Below are 20,765 nucleotides of genomic sequence, written 5' to 3'. Positions count from 1 at the left end.
CGTTTATCCCGACCATTGTCTAGTCGCCGACCGGAAGGTTTGTAGGTTATTTGCTTTCTTTGTTAATTGTAGATGGATATAGTCGTATATACTTTATAGGTTATATCTTTATATAAGTGTATGTTATAATGATTATAGTTTATATCACCATTGTTAAGTGTATGTTGCTTAAGTTTATAGCCGGATATAGTTTATATTTACATATAACTGAAAATGTAGTCGGATATAGTTTATATTTACATATAGCCGAAAAGGTAGTCAGATATAGTTTATATATATATATATTTCTATATAAGTGCAAATAAATAATTTAATAAATTATTTCTATGTAATAAATTTCATTCTTTAGTAGAATATATTGAGTAAATTAGGGAATTATGAGAATAATTGATTTAAGTCCCACAATGTTTACAAAATTAAATTTGGAATATTAATCTTTTGCATTTAAATAAAAGACAAATTATAATAAATATAAATGTCATAAATAAGGTCAAATTTGGCATTTGAAAAAATTTTTAAATCCAAAAACCTAAGACTGTAAAATTTGTAAACATGGGAACATTTGTGAAAATAAGTTTGCAAAATAGCTTATCCAATACATTATCTCTTTAAAAATTGCTCAAAAATAATAAATTTACTTTGATAACATCCGATAATGATAATGAGTGGGCTCACCTCAAATCTTAGTAGGCTTTAGCTCCAAATCAGCAGAAAAGTTGGGCCCTAGAAGTCTTGGTCCATATTTTGGGAGTTTCTCATTTTCAATTGAGAATAGAGGTTGCATTTCAAGAAATAATAAAAATGATTAAAAAAATAAAACAATCATGAAAATCTCAATGATATTTAAATTTAATTAATCAGTAATATGAAGCTCAACACAATTCGTCAGCTCGAATCTCCACCTTCACACCATATTGTATTGCAAAAATAACATATAACTAAGCAACTAAAAAACAATAAATATTAACATTATAAAAATTCAAAATATGTTATTCTCGTAAATATTTAAAAACGAATTCTTTAAATTTATATTACGGCAATCCATTACAAATTCTTTGAAAGAAATAAATATTAGTAGTTAAAACATTTACATAATGCATTTTACCTATAGGTTTACTTTTCAAGTATTTTTTTCTAATTCAACAACACGTAGAGTTGAGATTCGAAAATTTCTTTGATCGAGATATATATTTTACAACTTAACTAGTTGTACTAGGTTAAAGTTGGAGCCTTTGTTATTTATAGGTTCGATCAATAATTATATTATAGATTTTGAATAGTACAGTATTCGATAACAATTTTAGTTTTAGTTTTTGTTGGACATTTTAAATTATACAAATATTAGACTAATAAATTATTATCAATATTTTTGGTTTTCTACTTTTCGAAAATATTTATTGAAATCTTAATCAAATTTTCGAGAAAAACATAGTTTTTTAAACTACTATTTTTTTTTTCAACTTTTAAAATGTATCTTTGCCCTTTATATCAAAGAAAAAGATTGGCACAACAGAGGGAAGAGATGAAATTAATTATAAAAAAAAATAATTGTTAAAGTGGGAAAAAAAAGCAATTCAATTCATTCCATTGAATTAAAAATGGAAAGGGTTTTGTGTAAAAGAGAAAAAGAAGAAGGAAAAGGAAAAAGAGATTAACTTTATCCCAACTTTGAGTGTAGTGATGTCTAAAAGTATGCTCCCCACCAACTTAATTTTATATTTCTAATTAATTGTGCTTTCCTTTTGCCAAAAAAAAAAAAAAGACTTTTGGATGCAAGTCAAACCTTGATCCACAAAAAATCAAGTTGAGACCTAATAAGAATCTCTTAATTAAGAAGTTTTTATTTAGCAATTGAAATGCCACATCTAATTTCACAATTGATTTTTTTTTCTTTTTTTCTTTTGTTCTTTCAAAATACAAAGTCATAAAAAAAAAATTCATGATGAAATTAATGTTTGAATTGATCTTATTGAACTTCAAAATTTTTATTATTCAATGGATTTGTTCATTTATATTTGGATGACTTCTCAGATTTTTGCAGAATGGTAAAATATCACTATCTAAATTGGAACTTTTTAAATAATAGGGACCAAATTAAACTAATACTCAAGTATTATGAACTAAAACGTATACTTAATTAATCTATCTATTATATCAAATTCAAAGCAACCAACCTTTTTTTTTCATAGATATATATGACATTATTATTTAGTTAATAATATTACAATACCTCATTTCATTCAACTTAAACTAAATACGCAACATCATTAAAATTCAAGAATTGAATTTATAAATTAACATAATATGTTATATATATGTCCAATATATATTTTTTTCCTTTTCGTTGATTTTTTTTAATTCAATAATTGTGAGACGGGACCATAAGAGATCGAACCATCAATTTTTTTTAAATGGTAATAAATTTCTTATTCATTTGAAGTTGGGATTGGCTATTTATATTATTACTATTTTTTTGCTGTTGATTAAAATCATGTGTACGGACAGAAGAATGTTTCAGTTTCAGTTTCAGTTCAACTGCCCAATATAGCAATTTTATTGTCCCTTTGTTACATAATTAAAGATAAAAGATAAAAGGATATTTAATTATTATGTGGTTTAATTAAAAAATGTTTCAGAATCTTATGTTGCTGTTGTAGTTAAATGTCATTTCAGCCGACACTGTCTGTCGTTATTAATAAAATAATTCATGACAGCAAACATAAATACAATTACTAAAAGTGGGGGCCTCCCTTTAAAAGATTTTTTTAAATTTTCTCTGCCTTTTGAGAGATTCTTAATTACATGTATTTTACCTAATATATATATATTTAAATAAAGGGATGGTCGAGTTAGTGAGAGACCGGATCTCTCACAATTTAATGGTTGGAGATATATGTCAATTACCGCTGAGTTATACTCGCTTGACAGTTGTATGTTTGTATTTACGTGTGGCTCGAAGTTTTATGAAATTTTCATGTGGATAATCGCATGGTTTTATTTATTTCTTTTCTTTTTTTTTTTTCCCAAAAGAAAACATAAGTTTTGTTTTTGTTTTTTTATCCAAAAGACAAATTTAATTGGTTCTTAATGTCTTATATATTGTTGTTTTTGGGGTTAAATTTAAAGTTTTGTGCTTGAATTGTGAGGGTTATAAACTTAAAAAATTTCTAACGTATGTTTTCATTTTAGATGTTGTGTTTAATAGGTTTAAAAAGTGGTGCAACTTTTCATTTTTTAATAAAGTTAAAAATTATTAATATGAATATTATGTCCACTAATTATAATTTGTTGATTTTTTTGCGATAATATAGAAACGTGGATCTTGAAATATGTAATATAACAAAAACTAGAAAAATGGCTGTTTGGTTTCCTAATTTTATTGCATTAGTAACCATAAATAAATAGATTCCACTCTGTTTTTTTTTACTTACACAGGAAGACTCGAACCTAGATCTTAATTAAGCCTCTTGCCACTGCACCAACACTCGAAGGTGAAAATAAATTCCACTCTTGATCTATATTTCATTTCTCAATTTCATATATTAGTTAAAAGAAGTGAAAAGTAATACTTAAATCTTTTTATGATGACAAATTTTGTCAGCATTTTAACCTTTTTATTAAGTTTTAAACTTCGTAAAAAATATATATATGTATATTTTAATACTCTGTTTTCTTTAAAAGGAAAATAATTTTATTGAAAAGATATGTGAGGAACCTATAAAAGAAGAAGACTATATATAAAAGCAGTCGTGAAATAATAGATATATTATAATTAATTACAAAAAGAATGGAATTTTGAGGACCAAATTGATGTCAAGACTTTAATATCATCATAAATTAAAAGAACGAGATTTCTTCAAAACAAATCGATTGTTTCTTTCCAACCAAATTAGAGAACATGACTAACAGAATTGATCTGATCCATTGGGAAATCTAATCCATTCATGAAAGCACTAGAAATATATAATTTTAAATTGTTCATGGGGAAACCTAATACATTCCTAAGCACCTATCAACAATATAGATTATAGATAAAAAACCCTTTTAGAATATATATATTATTATATTTTACTCACAATAATATAAGTCATCAAAAAGGCCAAACTTCTTTTGGGAATGCCAATGTTTAATTTTCACTAAGATATATCATGCCAAAATCATATTAAAATTTGCTTTAAATGTTTAATTTTATGAAAATTTCTCTCCCCATAAATATATGCAAAGGAAAAAAAAAAGAGTTTCTTCTCATGCATTTAACAGGCTGTAAATGTGATAATTTTTTGGGAGGTAAAATGTGACTGACCACGTAGAGAGTTAGGAAAAGATCCATATATGCTAAATCTTTCCCTTAGAATCTCGGCGATCTTTGAAACTCGACCAAAAGTGATGTGTAAGCTCGTTCTAGTCTCCATTAGTCGAAAATAACGCCATGCCGCTAAGGTCAGAGACTCGACAACCTGCAGCTATGTAACGAATTTCCCGACAACATAAGAGAACGATCGAACATTACCATCACTTGACATCCTATAAATATTGACACCATTATAACCCCAATGTATGCAATATGAACCTCAGCTTGAGACGATCTTAAATCGACATTTTACTAACTTAAACGTTGAAGTAATTTATTTTCTTTGGGCAGATCTTTATTCACCAAACTCACTCTGCAAGCTCAGACATACTCGAACTTATCCTTTCTTGAGTCAGATTCAGGATTAACCATAAATATATAGTTATATACATATACTGATTTTATTACCGATATTAGAAACTAATGCAAGTTTAAATGTGTTTATAAAATATTATTTCTTTTCTATTTCATGCATATAATAGCCCACATGTTCTTTATACTAAATTTACTAAAATTTTAAGTATAGCAAAGATTTTATAATAAGATCAATTGAACATTAAAAAAATGTAATATTATATAGGTATGTTTGAATGTTTATCTACAAAGGGAAATTCATATATATATATATAAGAAATTGTAATATAATTGAAGTTTTCTTTACAAAAAAGAAAGAAAAGAAACCAAACCCTAGAAGTAGTGGGCATGGTGTAGGTAATCCAATTTTTTATAATATAGAATCAAAATTGGTTCTTTTTAGGCCTAAATTTGGTAGTGTTTGTGGTACAATAACACGTGCATAACTTTGAGTCCACAAATTTATAAAAAAAATTAATAATAACAATGCATCATTAATTAGTTTAAAATTAAAAGTTAATTGAGAGAGATTATTATTGCCTTACGGAACAAAGGATGGGGGGACCATATTCAAACAACACTTGTATAATTGAGAAGTTTCCCCATAGCCTTTATATGCTTTTGAGGTCAGCCAAACCCTACAAAGCATTTCCAAATATTTGGAGAGAGAGAGAGAGGAGAGAGAGAATCAAAACCTAACTATGCCGACACTTGTCCCAAAATTATTGTACCCCTATCCGCTATCGATTATGGCTCATTTTTATTCAATATGACTGCCACAATTTGAATCACTATCACATTTATATACTTCTAGATGTATGAGAGAAATTAAAAAAAAAATCTATACATTTAACGGTTACGAGGGTGATGCCATATTGAATAATTTTCTTTGTTATGGTAAGTTTCTCTGGTAAAATATAGAACGATCTTGGATTATTATTATTATTATTATTATTATTTAGTATAAGTGAGGTGAAAGATTTAAACTCATGATTGGAGATAGATAGGTGTCAATCACCACTACACTAAGCTAGGTTCGCAAATGAATTTGAATTATTGAGGGGTAGTAGTTAGTTTAATATAATATTATTAGTTATAAGTTAAGGAAGTCTTTTAATTTTGATACTCTTGAATTTGAGATTCTATGCGCATTCAGTTTCCAAATTTTAAAAAAATTTTAATATATATACTTCTTATGAAAAATAGTTTTCAAAATTTTGTTTCCGGAACAAATTAAACAAAAGAAATGGTTCATAAACCAACTAACTAAATTGTCAATAAACCACATCGTTTTCAAATATGACCCAATATTTTTAGAAACATCCTAACATACAAAGTTCTTCGACTCGGGAAAAAAGTCAGAAATAAATCGAGGATTTAATCTTGTCTAAAGATAAAGCAAAGTGTAAAAATTAAAAGATTGAACACATCATATAGGTAAAAGAGAGAAGACAAAGTTAGAGAGCTCTTCATGAAGAAGATTATATGTGGATGGTCACATTATGGGCCACTTTAACATAAATTACAGTTCAGTCCCTAGTGATTGAATTAAGATTCTATTTGATTCCCTAAGTTTTAAAGCAATAGTTTATTCTTTAATATTTTACAAATAGTTCTAAACTGTCCTTATAAATGGAAGGAAAGCATACTTAACAAACACACAATCACATTCTCAAGAATTCATTAAAAAGAAAACAAAAACAATACAATACAAAATAAATATACAAACAAAACCCTAAACCTAAAAGGGACAAATCATCTTAATCTAAACGATCTAAACTGTAAGAAACCGAAAATCGATGGTATTCTAATAGAAAAAGACAATTTAAATACCTTGTAGTGATAACTCTACTAGTAAAATCGAACCCGATTAAAGATTTTGATCAAGATTTGATTTAAATTTTTTTTTTAACCATAGACATCATCAATATATATAAGTGGGAGAGACAAGTTGGGGACACTTGAAAGGGAAGGGCAACGTGTCTACGTTTTAGAGGATAGAAAAAGCCTCTTTTTTTTTTCTTTTTCCAACTTTTTTTTCTTCTTCCCTGTCTTCTTTCCATAGATAGATGGATGATAACACAGAGAAATCAGAGAGAGTAGAAGAATTCAAGTATGATTTCACCGGCGGCGACGGGGTTGTGAAGGAGCAAGATCGGCTACTTCCGATAGCGAATGTGGGGAGGATAATGAAGCAAATTCTTCCTCCAAATGCCAAAATCTCCAAAGAAGCCAAAGAAACTATGCAGGAATGTGTGTCAGAGTTCATCAGCTTTGTCACCGGCGAGGCGTCCGATAAGTGCCATAAGGAGAAGAGGAAGACGGTGAACGGCGACGACATCTGCTCGGCCTTGGCGACGCTCGGTTTCGACGATTACGCGGAGCCTTTGAGGAGGTATTTGGTTAGGTATAGAGAGATGGAAGGGGAGAGAGCTCAACAGAATAAGGGATGCTGCAATAGTTCTAATCTTGATGTATGAGAGAGATTTTGAAGAGACTAATTTTAGTCTGAAAGATCAAAAACAAAAAAAAAAAAGATGAAAAGATGAAACTGTCCTCTTTATCTCTCTCTTTTTTCAATTGGGTTATGAATTTTTTTTTTCTTTTTTGACTTTCTTGAATGGGTTTTTTGAGATGAGAAGCCAAGATCAGCTCAAATGGGGAAATTGGGGAATGTTGTTTTAATTTTCTGACTGAAAAAAAATATGTTTTTGTGGGTATTGTCTTTGAATGAACTATTATTGTGAGTTATCTTGAGATTTGGTTGATGTGTGAAACCAAAATTAAACTTTTTGGACTTTTAGGGTTTGGTTTGAGATGTATAATTGGATGATACTACTAATTAATGATCTCTCTGTTACTTGAATTTGTTTTCTTTTTTTTCTTCTTCATTGCATGTGGGTTTTAAGGTATGAAATTTTCTTTTTTTGAATGAAAAAACAGATGGGTCTTCCCCTTGAAGAGTATGTAAAATGATAAAATAATTAATTATATAACCATTTCTCACAGCTTCCCCATTATTGTGATTTTCTGTTTGTTTCCTAAGAAAATTTCAAGTTTTCTATGCCAATTAAAGACCCTTCTTGATTCAATGGAAGAAAATTTGCCCTCCCTGACTTGATCGATTCTTTCATATCCAATACTATTTTTTATTCAGCGAATTCCAGCCGCTCTACTCTTTGGTATTTTGCGGTATTCTCTCAGATAATCGTGATTTGACATTCACTCATCTTTGAGAGGCCGATATCAAAGTTTTTAGCATCAAATTGGTCCTACAAAACCTCCCTTTTTTAATTATGATTAATTTCTGCTATCTTTGAGCACTTTTATTTAGCTTTTTTTAAGTTGGGGTCCGGGATCGAACTAATAAGCTCTTGGTTGGAGATATATGCCAATTACCAATTACTTATATCCGCTTGGGTCATTTAGCCTCCCTTTTGTATATTCCTCATGTACTTCCTAATGAATTTTTTTAAAAAAAATACCGAACCATTTCATTAGATACGTGAGAAACATACAAAACAGGGAAGGATAAATGAAAGCACTCCAATTTAGAGAAATGGAAGGTATATCATAATTAATTAAAAAAAAAAAAGAAAAAAACTTGGATTTGGATATCCAAGAGGAAGCTAGAATAATAATATCATCTCGAAGATGATTGAAAGTCTTACAAACATCTGTGAAGATTCTATTGTTCATTTCCAATCAAATTGATCACGGTATAGAACCCACAGCGTTGCACCAGAGGGTATTGCGACAATTGTTGGGAGGGGGATAGCATTTCTTAAATTTATAATAATAATAAATAATATGTGTGTGTGAAAGAATGAAGATTAAATTTCTCCCATGATTTAAATAGCTTAAATTTTTAGGTCCAATATATGATGCAGATGTAACAATGATCATAACGAGTGATTTTTGATTTGTTATAGCTCTACATTAAATTTAATAATATAGATTTATTCATGGTGGAAGTCTTTGGACTTTATAGAATTGCTAAATCAACTATTCTTTTGTAGTTTGATTGTACACATACAATTGATTTGTTGTGCAAAGATTTGAAGATCTAATTAATAAGATTAAAAATTGCATTCTATTTTTTCTCCTCAACTTTTACAACTATTTAATTTTGGTACTTATACTTAAAATAATCTATATTTTCATAAATATATTTATATTACCGCTTGCTACAATGCATAAATTTTTAGTCATTTGTTTTCAAATTCGATACTCTTAATTAGTTACAAATTAATGTACCTTAAAAAAGAAGAGTTACAAATTAATGTATTATCACATTGGATTTCAGTTAGATGTACTCGCCACAGAAATTTAACCGTATGAGTCCAAAATGAAATTGTATATGCAAAGTTTAAAAGTCATAATAAATCCGAAAGTTAATTATAGGAATGACCCTAGAGATGGTGAAGCTAACTTGAGCATAGCCAATGAGGACGGTCAGAATTCACACCTAGAGACATTATTAATGTTTTACCAATTAATTTATGTTTAATTCTTACCACGAGTAACTCGGACAAAAGTGGGAGATTGAAGAGTCTAATTAACCACTTAAACTAATCTAACCCCAATTGAAAATAAAAATATAAAATCACATAAATACATATATATTATTCTTTGTCCAAACTCCTTGGACATTATAAAAATTACCAATCACCCTTCAAATCCAACAACAAGGGAGACAAGAAATAAGACATAGGGGATAGAAAACCTAGATGTTCTCACAAGTTCTCACACATGTACTAATTCATTCAAAAACACAATTCTTTTTTTAATCCCATATTTCACCATGTCCATATATTGGGTTAGCTTCAATGGGAGCCCTTTATTGTCAAATATATATATATATATATATATGTAAAGTTTTAATTTTTCTGCCAACTTTGGCTTAGAAGCCATGTTTTTTTAATATGCCTCTTAATTCCCAATGCATAGATTATAGAGAAATTAGGAAGAAAGCCATGTGCAGCTTTGAGTTCTCCATGTGACACCTAGCACACCTGCTTTTCTTTCTTTGGGTGACATAATAAACCATGTTGTTTTTTTGCTGTCTCCATTTTATTGTTCTTTTTATGTAAAAGGTGAAAGATTTGAATCTGAAGAAAAAATTGGTATTTTAAATTATTTGGTCTCTGTTGGTTACTGTCTTTTGTTTTGGAGCAGCTATCTCTATAGGTGAAATTTTTGGGATATTAGAGTTGGTATAAATTCAATGTATTTCTATGTAGCATTTGTACCTATAATTTTTTTTTATTACAAATTTGTCGCTTATGGGTGGAGTAAAACAAAACTAAGAATGATGGATCAAACTCCGACAAACCAAGTTTGAACATCAAACAGACGCTTGAGAACTCAAAGACCCAGATCGAAGAAGCGATCTCGATCCAAGAACCAAGAATTAAGGTCAACTTGGTCAAGAGTCAACCTGCTAGCCATGGTCGAGCCGACCATGGCAACCAGCCTTTTGTTGGCTGGTCAGTTGGGTAGACCTTGTAGCTCACCAGGTCAACTTGGCCAAGCCTTGTAGCCGACTAGCTTTGGTCAGCTCGTCCAAGTCATGTAGCTGGCCAGCCTTGGTCGGCTAGGCCAACGTTGAAGCTAACCAGAATTGGCTGGCTGTCAGCTCGGCCAGCCAATAACCCGACCTGCTTGAATGTTGGTCGGCTTGGCCAAAACCATGTCCCAAGCGCTACCTTAGAGCTCGAGCTTGGCGCCTCGATGCTAGCCTGAGGCTGAGCAGCTTAGTTCGAATCTTGATCTCAATTACGGTCCATAGAATGCCAAAGTTCGACAGATCCAAAGAAGAAAGTCTAGAAAGCTCAACTATATATGAAAAGAGAGTTGTTCTAAAAGAGAAAAGATCGAGGAGATTTTAGGAAAAGATATCCAATATCCTTAAGATTTATTCTCTATAAAAATGGAATAAAAGGCCACTATAGAACCTTACACTTTGGTACCATTCATATAAAATACCGATTTTGACTTAGGCAACATAGTGTGTGTGCCTAGCACTATATCGGTGTGTAATCTTCATATTTTGTAAGTTTTATCGAATCCTTTTTATTATAGAATATTGATACAAATTTGGTAATTCTTATAGGCTAAAATTATGTATCAACAGTACCGTTAGTCCTGTCATTATTTCGATCCGTGAGCAAAGAAGTTAGATGACACCCATCAACTTCTGGATATTCAAGATCAACACTGATGCTGCGTGTGATATGGAAGCGGCTTGGGGTAGTTTTTCGAGATGAAAATAGGGTGGGTGCCATTGCACCCGTGACCTACTACTATAAGTCTTGTACTCCCCCTAGCTAGTTCGTTGTAGAAATTCGAGGGTTGTGTGTCGTACTGCTAGACTAGAACTTCATCATTGTAGAATCATATTCTATCATAAGGTGTGCATCTGATTAAAAGGTTTAACTAATGTATTTTAATTATTAGCTATATTTTGATGGGAAAAATTATTCATTTTTTCCATTTTTAAAATATTAATATTGCTCACAAAATCACAATTACATAGAAAATGAGGGAGTGGAAAACATTGTGCACTAACTTCAACACAAAGAAATTTGAGATAATATACATCTCAACATACATATTTCATACAACTTTTTGTATATCTTTAGAACTTCTCAATTTGTACATGATGAAGAAAAGCAAGATGAGTAGATAACAAGATGTGGATAGATTGTCATTACATAATGTTTTACATAAAAACAAGCAATCCACCCATTCATAATTGAGTGGATAAGACCTCTATTACTTTTTTCTGATCGAAAGGTTCAATATCCTACTCCACATCAATTGAACTAAAAAAAGTACAAAAAATAAAGAAAAGACGAGCACATTATACTAATCACTTTGAATAATTTCTCGAAGACAAAATCCTAAAGCTCATAAGTCATTCCCACTTTGAGCATACGCTTGCGAGGGATATAAAAGACCTCTTCATTTTGTCTCAAGTTTCTTCTCAATGCATTATAAGCATAATTGATCAAAGCCCTCTTTGGTAACCCTGACTTTTTGCTTGCCACAACCTCATTTTGTCCAATCAAGTGCACAATCCCATCTCTCCAAGCTTTATCCACCACCTCTATCTCTTCCTCCATTCTCTTCCTCTTCTCCTCCATTCCTTCTTCGTCGTGCAACGACCACGCCTCCTCCGCTATAAACCTTTTCAATCGCTCCACTAGTACCCTCTCAAATGGCTCGTGCTCGTGGACGACATCTCTGTAACCATATCGAACTACACATCGAAACACATTGAGCTCGTCAGGCTCAACTCGTCGAAACAAAAACCTCTCTTCCATTGGGATTTTGCTTATCGGGAGGGACTTGAAGGACACAAATACGAGGACCCTTTGGAGAGCGGGCACGTTGGCTAGATAATGCTTAAAGATCGGGGGAATGCCTTGGACGAGCTCGGAGTAGAACAAGGCTAGGCCAGGGACACGATTGAGGGTTGTGTGAGATGCAATGTCCTTGAGCTCTTGAGGGGAAATCTTGTGCTCAAGTTCATAGTAATATTTTCTTCTATGGACATCATTCCAAATGTACATTATTGTCATCAAAAACCCAGCAAAAGCTAAAGGAAGGTAGCCCCCTTGATCAAACTTGTAGAGCACTGAACTTAGATATAGAAGCTCCAACAAGCCAATGGTAAGGACATAGGAGATTATGACAAGTATGTGAGATTTCCATATCATGATCATGATGAGTACTAGGAAACTTGAAGTGAGTGCCATTACAAACACCACTGCAATGCCTGTAAAAAGCAAAAGTAGTGTTAGGTCTATGAGAATAAAACTAATTTATATGAATTTCATTAGTGAAAAACTAAATTCTGATTGTCTCCTCTGGGCCTCAAGAGTCGGAGGTTTGAATTCTTACTTTTCTCTTCAATCAATATTGACACAGTAGAAAATGAAAGAATCGACGAAATATATTACCATAGGCATTCCCGATCCTCGTCGTGTCTTTGAACCCTAGAGTGACTCCAAGGCAAGCAAACATGAGAAGGTAGTTAACTTCAGGGATGTAAACTTGGCCTTCATACTTGGAAGAGGTGTGAACTACTTTGACTCTAGGGAAGCAGCCATAGGATAGGGACTGTTGTATGATGGAGAAGGTGCCGGAGATCATGGCTTGACTGGCGACGATGGCAGCGAGCACGGCCACCACGAACATGGGCCAATACAGAGGACCTGCAGCAACGAAAATGGTAAGTCAGTTATGGCAAGCGCTGAAGTGAAAAATGATTCTTGAGAATATGAATAAATGATTAAATATATCGTATCTATCAACTTATTATACTTTTAGATTTAGTAGTAATTTAATAAGTTACCTGGAATAGAGCTGAAGAAGGTGTCGGAGACAAGATCGGAGTGCGTGCCGAGGAAGGCGGCTTGGCCAACGTAGGCAGAAACAAGGGCGGGGTATGCCACACAGCACATACTTAGTCTTATAGACATCACTGTGAAGTGGCCCACATCGGCAAATAGAGCTTCGGTCCCTATTTTTTCATCATATATTCAAAATTTTAGTCATAATTCAAATTTAATTTTCAACCACATCGACTACTAATCTTCAAAGAACATGTAAAATTCGCTAAATCAAATAATAAAATAGATAGTAACCACGATAGTACTAGAAATTTACCTGTAATGGCGAGAACGACGCCACCGAGAGAGATCCAAGCATCCTTTTTGTTTCTTTTGAAGTAGTCAAAAATGTATTTAGGATTTACAGCTTTGATGACAGAAGGATCAAATTTCAAAAAGTTATAGAAGCCAATGCCACCAATAAATGCAAACCAAATGCAAATAATGGGAGCAAAGGAGTATCCAACTTTATGGGTTCCAAATCTTTGCACCATGAACAGGAAAACCAATATTGCTGCTGATATCCACACTATTTTGTCTGCCAAATAAAAAAAAAACAAACAAAAAACAAAACACAAACCAAGAACTATAAATTAAAATTACTGTGCTTTCAACAAACAAGTCAAATATTCTGTGACAAATATCTAAAAAAAATTAAATTTCAAAATATCACTAAATTTTTTCTCTATTTTAAGTTCAGGTTTTAAATGTTCGTATTATTGAAATGTTGAGGTCTCAATTTTATAAAAATATCCAAAAAAAATAGATAAGGTGTCAAAAAAATAAAATAGAAATTCTAGAAATTCGAGAAGTGTCTAAATTACAAAATGTTAAAAATTTTAGTATTAATATTGTGTCTATTTTTAACGAAATTTTTTATATTTTGTCAAATTTTTACTATATAATAGAAATGTAAATTCATCTTTTAGGTAAATATTGAACACGTGAACATGTTAAGGAAAGTATTGATATATTGATAAAATTTTAATACTAAAAGTTTCCTGGGACCTGACAAAAGTATAAATATCAATCATCTATCAGAAAAAGTGTCCAAAAAACCTAGAAATCACAATCAATGACATTTATTTTCAAAATAATAATAATAATAATAATAAAGGAAAAGTAGACATTTTCTAAAATATTTTTGGTCCAAAGTTCAAATATAACCCTACTTCATTAAATATTTGTCAAAATTAAATAAAATTATTTATGCCCCATTTTGAGGAGAAATTTTCTCTCTAGTTTTCTATTATTAGAAAACAAGGTCGCTTTATTATTATTTGTTTCTATATATATATATATATATAAGCTAAATTTCGGGGAAATTTTTTTTTGAAATAATTTTAAAGAAAAATTTTATAAAAAAAACAATTATCTTAAATAAAACAAAATTATAATAAAATAAGTTGTTTGCTGATTTATATATTAAGATAGAGAGCCATTTACAATGACCATATAAAACCAACCAACTAAAGTTTGGCAATTAAAATATCATTAATTCATAAATATAATTGCTCGTATTTATTTTTTATATTCCAAAGCCTTATTTTAAAAAGATGAAAGAAAGGAAAAAAGAATTGAAAAATTACCTTGTGTCATAGTCGAGGTAGCATTCTTGATTCCTCCCACAGCCGACAAAACTGCCATCAAAATTGAATTTTTAGAGTTTTTTTTTTCTTTTTTTCTTTGTCTCTTTTGCACTTTCTTTCTCAATGAATTTCTAAGGCAAAACCCTTTTTTCTTCCCTTTTTTTTTGAGTTAAAGATAAAAACCTTTTTAAATAGGTATTTTCCACCTAGTTTCCTTTCCCACGACTTGGTGCCATAAATTTGTAACCTAATTTTTGTCTCCCCAATAACTCAACTTCAAATAATAATGCTTTATTTTCCTCGTCCTATGATATAGGAATTAATGTCCCATTCTGACCATTGTGCCTTTAAATCTAAATCATTCTATATGGATATAATAATATTCAGCAGTTAAGAATATTTTTCATCGTAAAAAAAATCAAATAATTAATTGACTTTATATATATAATCAATAATAATACTATAAGGGGAATATTCAATCATTGAATGACTAATTAAAATTATGCGTTAAGTTGTCATGGTTTAAGTCTAGTATTACCTCAATGGTATCAAACAAAGAATTAATATGGGATTAAATTAAACTCTCCCTCCCCACATGGTAGCAGTTTGACATTTATTTGATGGGTCCGATGTTACTAATTCTACATTATTTATAAGGAAAGATATTACACAATATATTAACGTATCAACTTAAAGTTTTAAGTGATAGATATAAAAAGACGGAATTTAGTTATTATGCGTAGAACTCACCCAAGTAAAGAAAGTGGTATACCTGAGATGGAAGGAGTGAGGACACCGTCGCCGATGACCATGGAGGTGCCAAGCATGGTGGCGAAGAGCAAGAAAAACTTGGCGGGGCGACTGTTCTCGAGCTTCGACTTCAAGCACGACGCCATTCGGAGGCGGTTGCTCGGCAGCTCCACCTGAAAATTTGAAACCTCCGCATCTTCCACTTGCTCGCTCGGAATCAGCCCGATTTTTGCATACCGGCATAGCAGAGAGTATAGAGCAAACGTCCCACCTTCACTCATTCATCAAAATCAAAAAATTCAATCACCCCCAAATCTCATCTTTTTTATTTCTACACCAAATTTTATAGACCAAACAAAAAGAAAAATTAAATACTATTTTGGTCTATATATATATATATATTTTTTTTTTTTTTTGCTTGCTTTTGTTAATTTTGATTCAATTCAAAATGTATATTTTAGTGGTTGTATTTTTCATTTTTATTTCTCTACTTTTGGCAATGGTACTTCTAAAAATGATTAGTTATTTCATTTTCAATTTTGTTTTTACTACGGTAATTTCATTACTAGATTTAAATTTTCAATGATATAAAATTTGTGTTAAAATTTTGTAATATGAACTAAAAATAAATAAAAGTTTGTCAAAGCGATCATCACTCGACTGTAATTAACATATATATCCAATCAAATGACGACTCTGAGTTCAATCATCTCTTACGATTCCCATGCTAATAAAATTTGAAGTTATATAAACTAAAATAAACATTTTTGAATGTTTTCAAAAATAATAATAATAATAATAATAAATAAACATTGGAATCAAAATAAACCAAATAAAAAAAATAAAAGTTCTAAAAAAGTTTTAAAATTTTAGAAGTATTAAAGGTAAATAGACAAAATTAATTTACCTTCGCCGTTGTCGTTGGCCTGCAAGACGAAGAAGACGTACTTAAGCAGAGGGATTAAGGTAAGCGTGTAGAGAATCAACGACAGAACGCCCAAAACGTCGTCGTCGTGCTTGATTCCGTCCGTGAACGTACTCGCGAACACGTAAAGTGGCGACGTTCCGATGTCGCCGTACACGATTCCGATGCTCTGGAACGCCAGATGCAGAATCACTCCCCAACTCGCCGTCGCCGCCGCAGCCGCCTGCCGGAACAACCGAAATTACACAAAAGCCCTCTCAATCGAGGCAAGAGGAAGAGAACCAAGATATACCTGGTGGCCGCCGCCGGGGATGGCGCGGGATTCCACGTCGAGAGAATCGTACCGCCGGAGCCTCCGTTCGGAGATCTTCGTTTCTCCGAGATTCTGGCTCGATTCGTCGGAGCTCTCGTGAGCGTTCTCGGCCGTCCGATCGACTTCCATTATCGGAGAAGAGAGAGAGATTAGAGAGGGGGGGAAAATGGAGTTTCGGTTTTCGGGCTGACCCGGGAAAGTCCGGGAGTCGGAATTGGGTATTTATAGGGATTTGCTGGAGAGGCGTGGAGGAGGAAGAAGGAGAAGATATTTTTCTCGCAGATGCGTGGGCCCCACTCTGCCGCACTTTTCTTTTTTCTTTTGTTTTTTGAATTCATTAAATTGGTTTTTTGTTAATTATATTACAGATATAAATAAGAATACGATTATATAATTTGCTTTTTAATTTTTTCTTTCCGTTTCATGATTAACTTTTGTCTAATATGGAGTTGTCACGAACGTCCAATTGTTTTGGAGAAAAATTGGAACTGTTTTTAGTCTTTTTTCCTTTTTTTTTTTTCAAGACTCTAGATAAAATATTTTTTTTTCTTTGAAGGAATCTTTTGGACTGAATTTTATTACAATAATCCTATTGTATATATGCATTTCTTTTGAAATTAACTATGAGATTGAGAGAATAAATGAGTAAAATTTGACTATTTATGTTAGTTTTTAATAAGGCCCTCCACGGGCAAGAGGAAATGTTAGGAAGAGAAGGACGAGGTAAAAAATCTCGGACATGACTAAAGCGTTGCGAAGTACCTCGAATGTGATAATGTCATTGCCAATCATCATCCCACGGGTAGAACCTAAGTTGTAGTTTCTACGAAAGTGTCTGATAACTTGTAAGTGAATCTTACCTTCCAAGTGTAAAAACAAGAGAGTCATTCTTATATTCAGATACCCATGTGATTGATAACTCGTCTTAAGATTACATGATCACCTTAAAATGCTTTCTTATCGAGACACTCAACTTTCATGTAACGACAATTTATGTTTTGCCAGTTACATGGGATAGTATACCCATGCATATGGCTCATTTATATTTTTTTAAAAGCCTAACATTTACAAATGCTACCCATTTGATAATCTTTTGTGGTTTTTTTTTAATTAAGTTTATAAACACTATTTTAATTATATAATTTTTGAAATATAAGCCAAATTTTGAAAAATAAATCCAACAGGTTTTTTTTAGTGAAATTTTGTTAAGAATTTAAATACATCTTTAAAAATTGTAAAAAAAATATATGGAAAGAATGATGAGAGAGTTAGCATAACTTTTTAAAGCGTAAAATTAAAAATGAAACATTATCAAAATAGAGTTATAGATATGGCGATTCGAACTTTTAAACTATAATTCTTGTCTTAAAGTAATTGAGTTATATTCAAATCATCTTAATAGAACTCAATTACCCTAAATTGATTTATTGTATGACATAATATTTGCAATAATTAAATCGTTCTTAACTACATCAAAATATATTTTAAATTTATAAATAATATTTCACAACGTGCTTAGAAATATTTTTTAAAAAAACGTTATCCCAATTTTCTTTTCATAATATTAGCATGAAGAATGGAATCACAAGAGAAAAATTTATTAACATATATATTAACAAGTTGAACTTAGATCACATATATCATCCCATTTTTAATCTTAATCTAATAACATAAATTTCTAACTTTTCATTTTGTATTATAATATAAATTTAGCAGTGATTTCCACTTAATGTCTAAACCATTTGTCTTAAATTAAAATAACAAAAACTTCTCACTCCCTCTCAATTTCTCAGATTTATTAATATTATTCGTATGCTTGATATTTTATTAATATTTTTTATCACAATTAAAATTCTTTCCAATATCAATGTCAAACGTCTAAAAGAATATCAAGTCGTAGAAATTAAAAACTTAAAATCTAAACCTGTGGGTTAGATTTAGTTGGGAAATCAGACCATTGAAAAGAAAAATTATTGGAAGAAATCGTCGTAATAAAATTGATAATTTCACACCATTAAATTTATGAGAGAGGAATTATAATAGTTATTAAAAATATGAAGATTTTCGAATGGACAAGCTGCATTTTAGTGGTCTCATTTTATAATTTTTCAATAGAAGAATTGAAAAGTTTTCCCAAAAAACATAATAATAATAATAAAAAAAATCGAAGAATTGAAAATTGAAGGCAATTAAATTCCGCCTTTAGTTGACTTATTTGGAGTGGCGTGCTCCCATGAAAAAACAGCTTATTTACGAAAAAGACATCAGACTGTGAATAAATAAAATGAACCTTTTTTTATATATATTTTAGAAGGAAATTTATATTTTCCTATTTGAATTCAACGATGGAGACTAATTAATTTGTATTCAATTACTCAAATTAAATCTTAAACTTGAATTAGTATTGTATTTTTAATTTTTTGATAGAATTTTATTATATCCGCTCACTAGCTAATTTCAACGAAGTAATGAAAAAAATCTCCCAAAATTCATTAATTTCAATAAAAATCGATAGCATAAAATTAAGTTTGATTCCATCAGTCTCAATTTTTTTTCTTTTTTGACATCTACCAAAATGTGAGATAGCTAAATATACTAAATGATCTCGAAAATATATGGGATAATTCTCGATTGTATCTTTAATGTATTAAATTTTCAATTAAGCTTTTATAGAAATAACACAATATTAAAAAAATATTTCTAAATATAGTGTAAAAAAAAAGAAAGTTAAGTAAAAAACAATACAAAAAAAGGTCATACTTGTACAATATTTGAAAAAAAATAAAAAATAATGACATTTTAAATATGTTCTAGAGTGAAATTTATCTAATTTTTAATCTTAGATAACACAAACTCAATCCTAATAAAATTTTGAACCCGACCTCTTAATTTGTTTTTCTTAAATAACGAACTTTATTTTAAATCTTAATTTCATTTTCGATCGTGACGGGATAATATTTCATAAACAAATGTTCTTTCTTTTTCTAATTAACCTAAACTTAGTTCAATAGATTAAGGTATTTGATTAGAAGTTCGTGAGTTCGAATCTCCATCTCCCATGTTACATTAAAAGAAGTTAGAATGTAAATTTTTTTCACTACTTGGTAACCAAAAATATTATTCTAAAACAAAAGTTTGTTTGAGGATAAAAATAGCTTTGCCACGTGGAGGACAAAGAAAGATCACAAGGTCTTTTAGCCAGTCTTCCCATAACATGTGGCCGATCTTCAACACGACATGCTCAACCGTCAGTCAGATATCCCAATCTATGAATACATAGAGTACTTCACTCTCACATCAGGTTTCATATTCTAACTCAGTTTTATATTAAGGTTGAACTTTTATTTCTCTTGTGCAAGTCCTTCCTCGCCAAACAACACACAAACTCTTCTCAATCAACCAGCTTTGGTCGAGTTTGACCTTGATTGGCTTTTGTTGCACAAACAAAACTTTTAATTTAAATCATCATTAATTTGTTGATGGTTCTCTTTAACTTAATTAGTTTATAAATTTCACGGTGCTTGTTATGCATCATACAATCGTTTCTTTAATAAACCACACACAACATAATTTTAAGACTCTCGAGACGACATAGTTTACCATTAAAATCCTCTTTTATCACCTCATTATTGCATCACCAATACAATTTTTTTAAATTAAAAAAAATATATATATTTTCTATATATATACTTGTAGAGTGGTATCATTATTATTATTTTTTTTTTCCTCGAGAGAAAGTCATCTGGGGCACGTGCTTGTTTGATACTCGAAATTTTCCAACACCAAGAGGGAAGCTTCTTTCCTTGACTCTCCCTCCGCGAATACTAAGATAATTCCACCCTACAGTGCAAAAGTCATAAATCAATGCCCAATTACGTACTGCCACGACATAATACGTTTGACTCGCAGCCAATAGCGATCGCTCTGTTCCCACCGTGAATACGATGTTTTTGTTTCTTTATCCTCCCAGGTCTCACCTCTTCACAATTATACGCTCAATTATAATTTTTTTTTTCAAAGGAAATTTTTTTTTTATTATAATTATTTTTTGGCTCGGCTCCAAAATTTGTAGTAAGATATTTTA

At 30.9% G+C, this 20,765-nt stretch overlaps 2 protein-coding genes across 2 annotated transcripts; one reads left to right on the top strand and one right to left on the bottom strand.

Annotated features, from left to right (window-relative positions):
* The first annotated feature begins 6,659 nt into the window (after positions 1-6,659).
* Positions 6,660-7,571, top strand: LOC111014138 (nuclear transcription factor Y subunit B-5-like). Its single transcript, XM_022288769.2, has one exon. It carries the CDS (start codon positions 6,775-6,777, stop codon positions 7,183-7,185), a length of 411 nt encoding a protein of 136 aa, XP_022144461.1. The 5' UTR covers positions 6,660-6,774; the 3' UTR covers positions 7,186-7,571.
* A 3,814-nt stretch (positions 7,572-11,385) lies between these two features.
* On the bottom strand, positions 11,386-16,893 carry LOC111014129 (potassium transporter 5). The gene is made up of 8 exons (XM_022288758.2): positions 16,661-16,893; positions 16,351-16,591; positions 15,466-15,714; positions 14,694-14,744; positions 13,382-13,642; positions 13,068-13,235; positions 12,673-12,927; positions 11,386-12,488 (listed from the first exon to the last, which is right to left on the bottom strand). Exons 1-8 carry the CDS (start codon positions 16,808-16,810, stop codon positions 11,611-11,613), a joined length of 2,253 nt encoding a protein of 750 aa, XP_022144450.1. The 5' UTR covers positions 16,811-16,893; the 3' UTR covers positions 11,386-11,610.
* Positions 16,894-20,765: the final 3,872 nt, after the last annotated feature.

The sequence above is a fragment of the Momordica charantia genome, assembly GCF_013281855.1.
Source record: "Momordica charantia cultivar OHB3-1 chromosome 9 unlocalized genomic scaffold, Mcharantia_2.0 BLBB01000009.1, whole genome shotgun sequence".
NCBI classification, from domain to species: Eukaryota; Viridiplantae; Streptophyta; class Magnoliopsida; order Cucurbitales; family Cucurbitaceae; genus Momordica; species Momordica charantia.
Note: the sequence above shows the minus strand (reverse complement) of the source record. Positions and strands in the feature narration are given on the sequence as shown.

Bases quoted from the DNA above. Each gene is read 5' to 3' on its own strand.
- LOC111014129 (XM_022288758.2), bottom strand. From the start codon at position 16,810: ATGGAAGTCGATCGGACGGCCGAGAACGCTCACGAGAGCTCCGACGAA. The intron at 15,715-16,350 runs GTAAATTAATTT...GAATGAGTGAAG, and splicing joins GGCCAACGACAACGGCGAAG to GTGGGACGTTTGCTCTATAC. The intron at 12,489-12,672 runs GTAATATATTTC...TGCTTTTTACAG, and splicing joins GAGGATCGGGAATGCCTATG to GCATTGCAGTGGTGTTTGTA.
- LOC111014138 (XM_022288769.2), top strand. From the start codon at position 6,775: ATGGATGATAACACAGAGAAATCAGAGAGAGTAGAAGAATTCAAGTAT.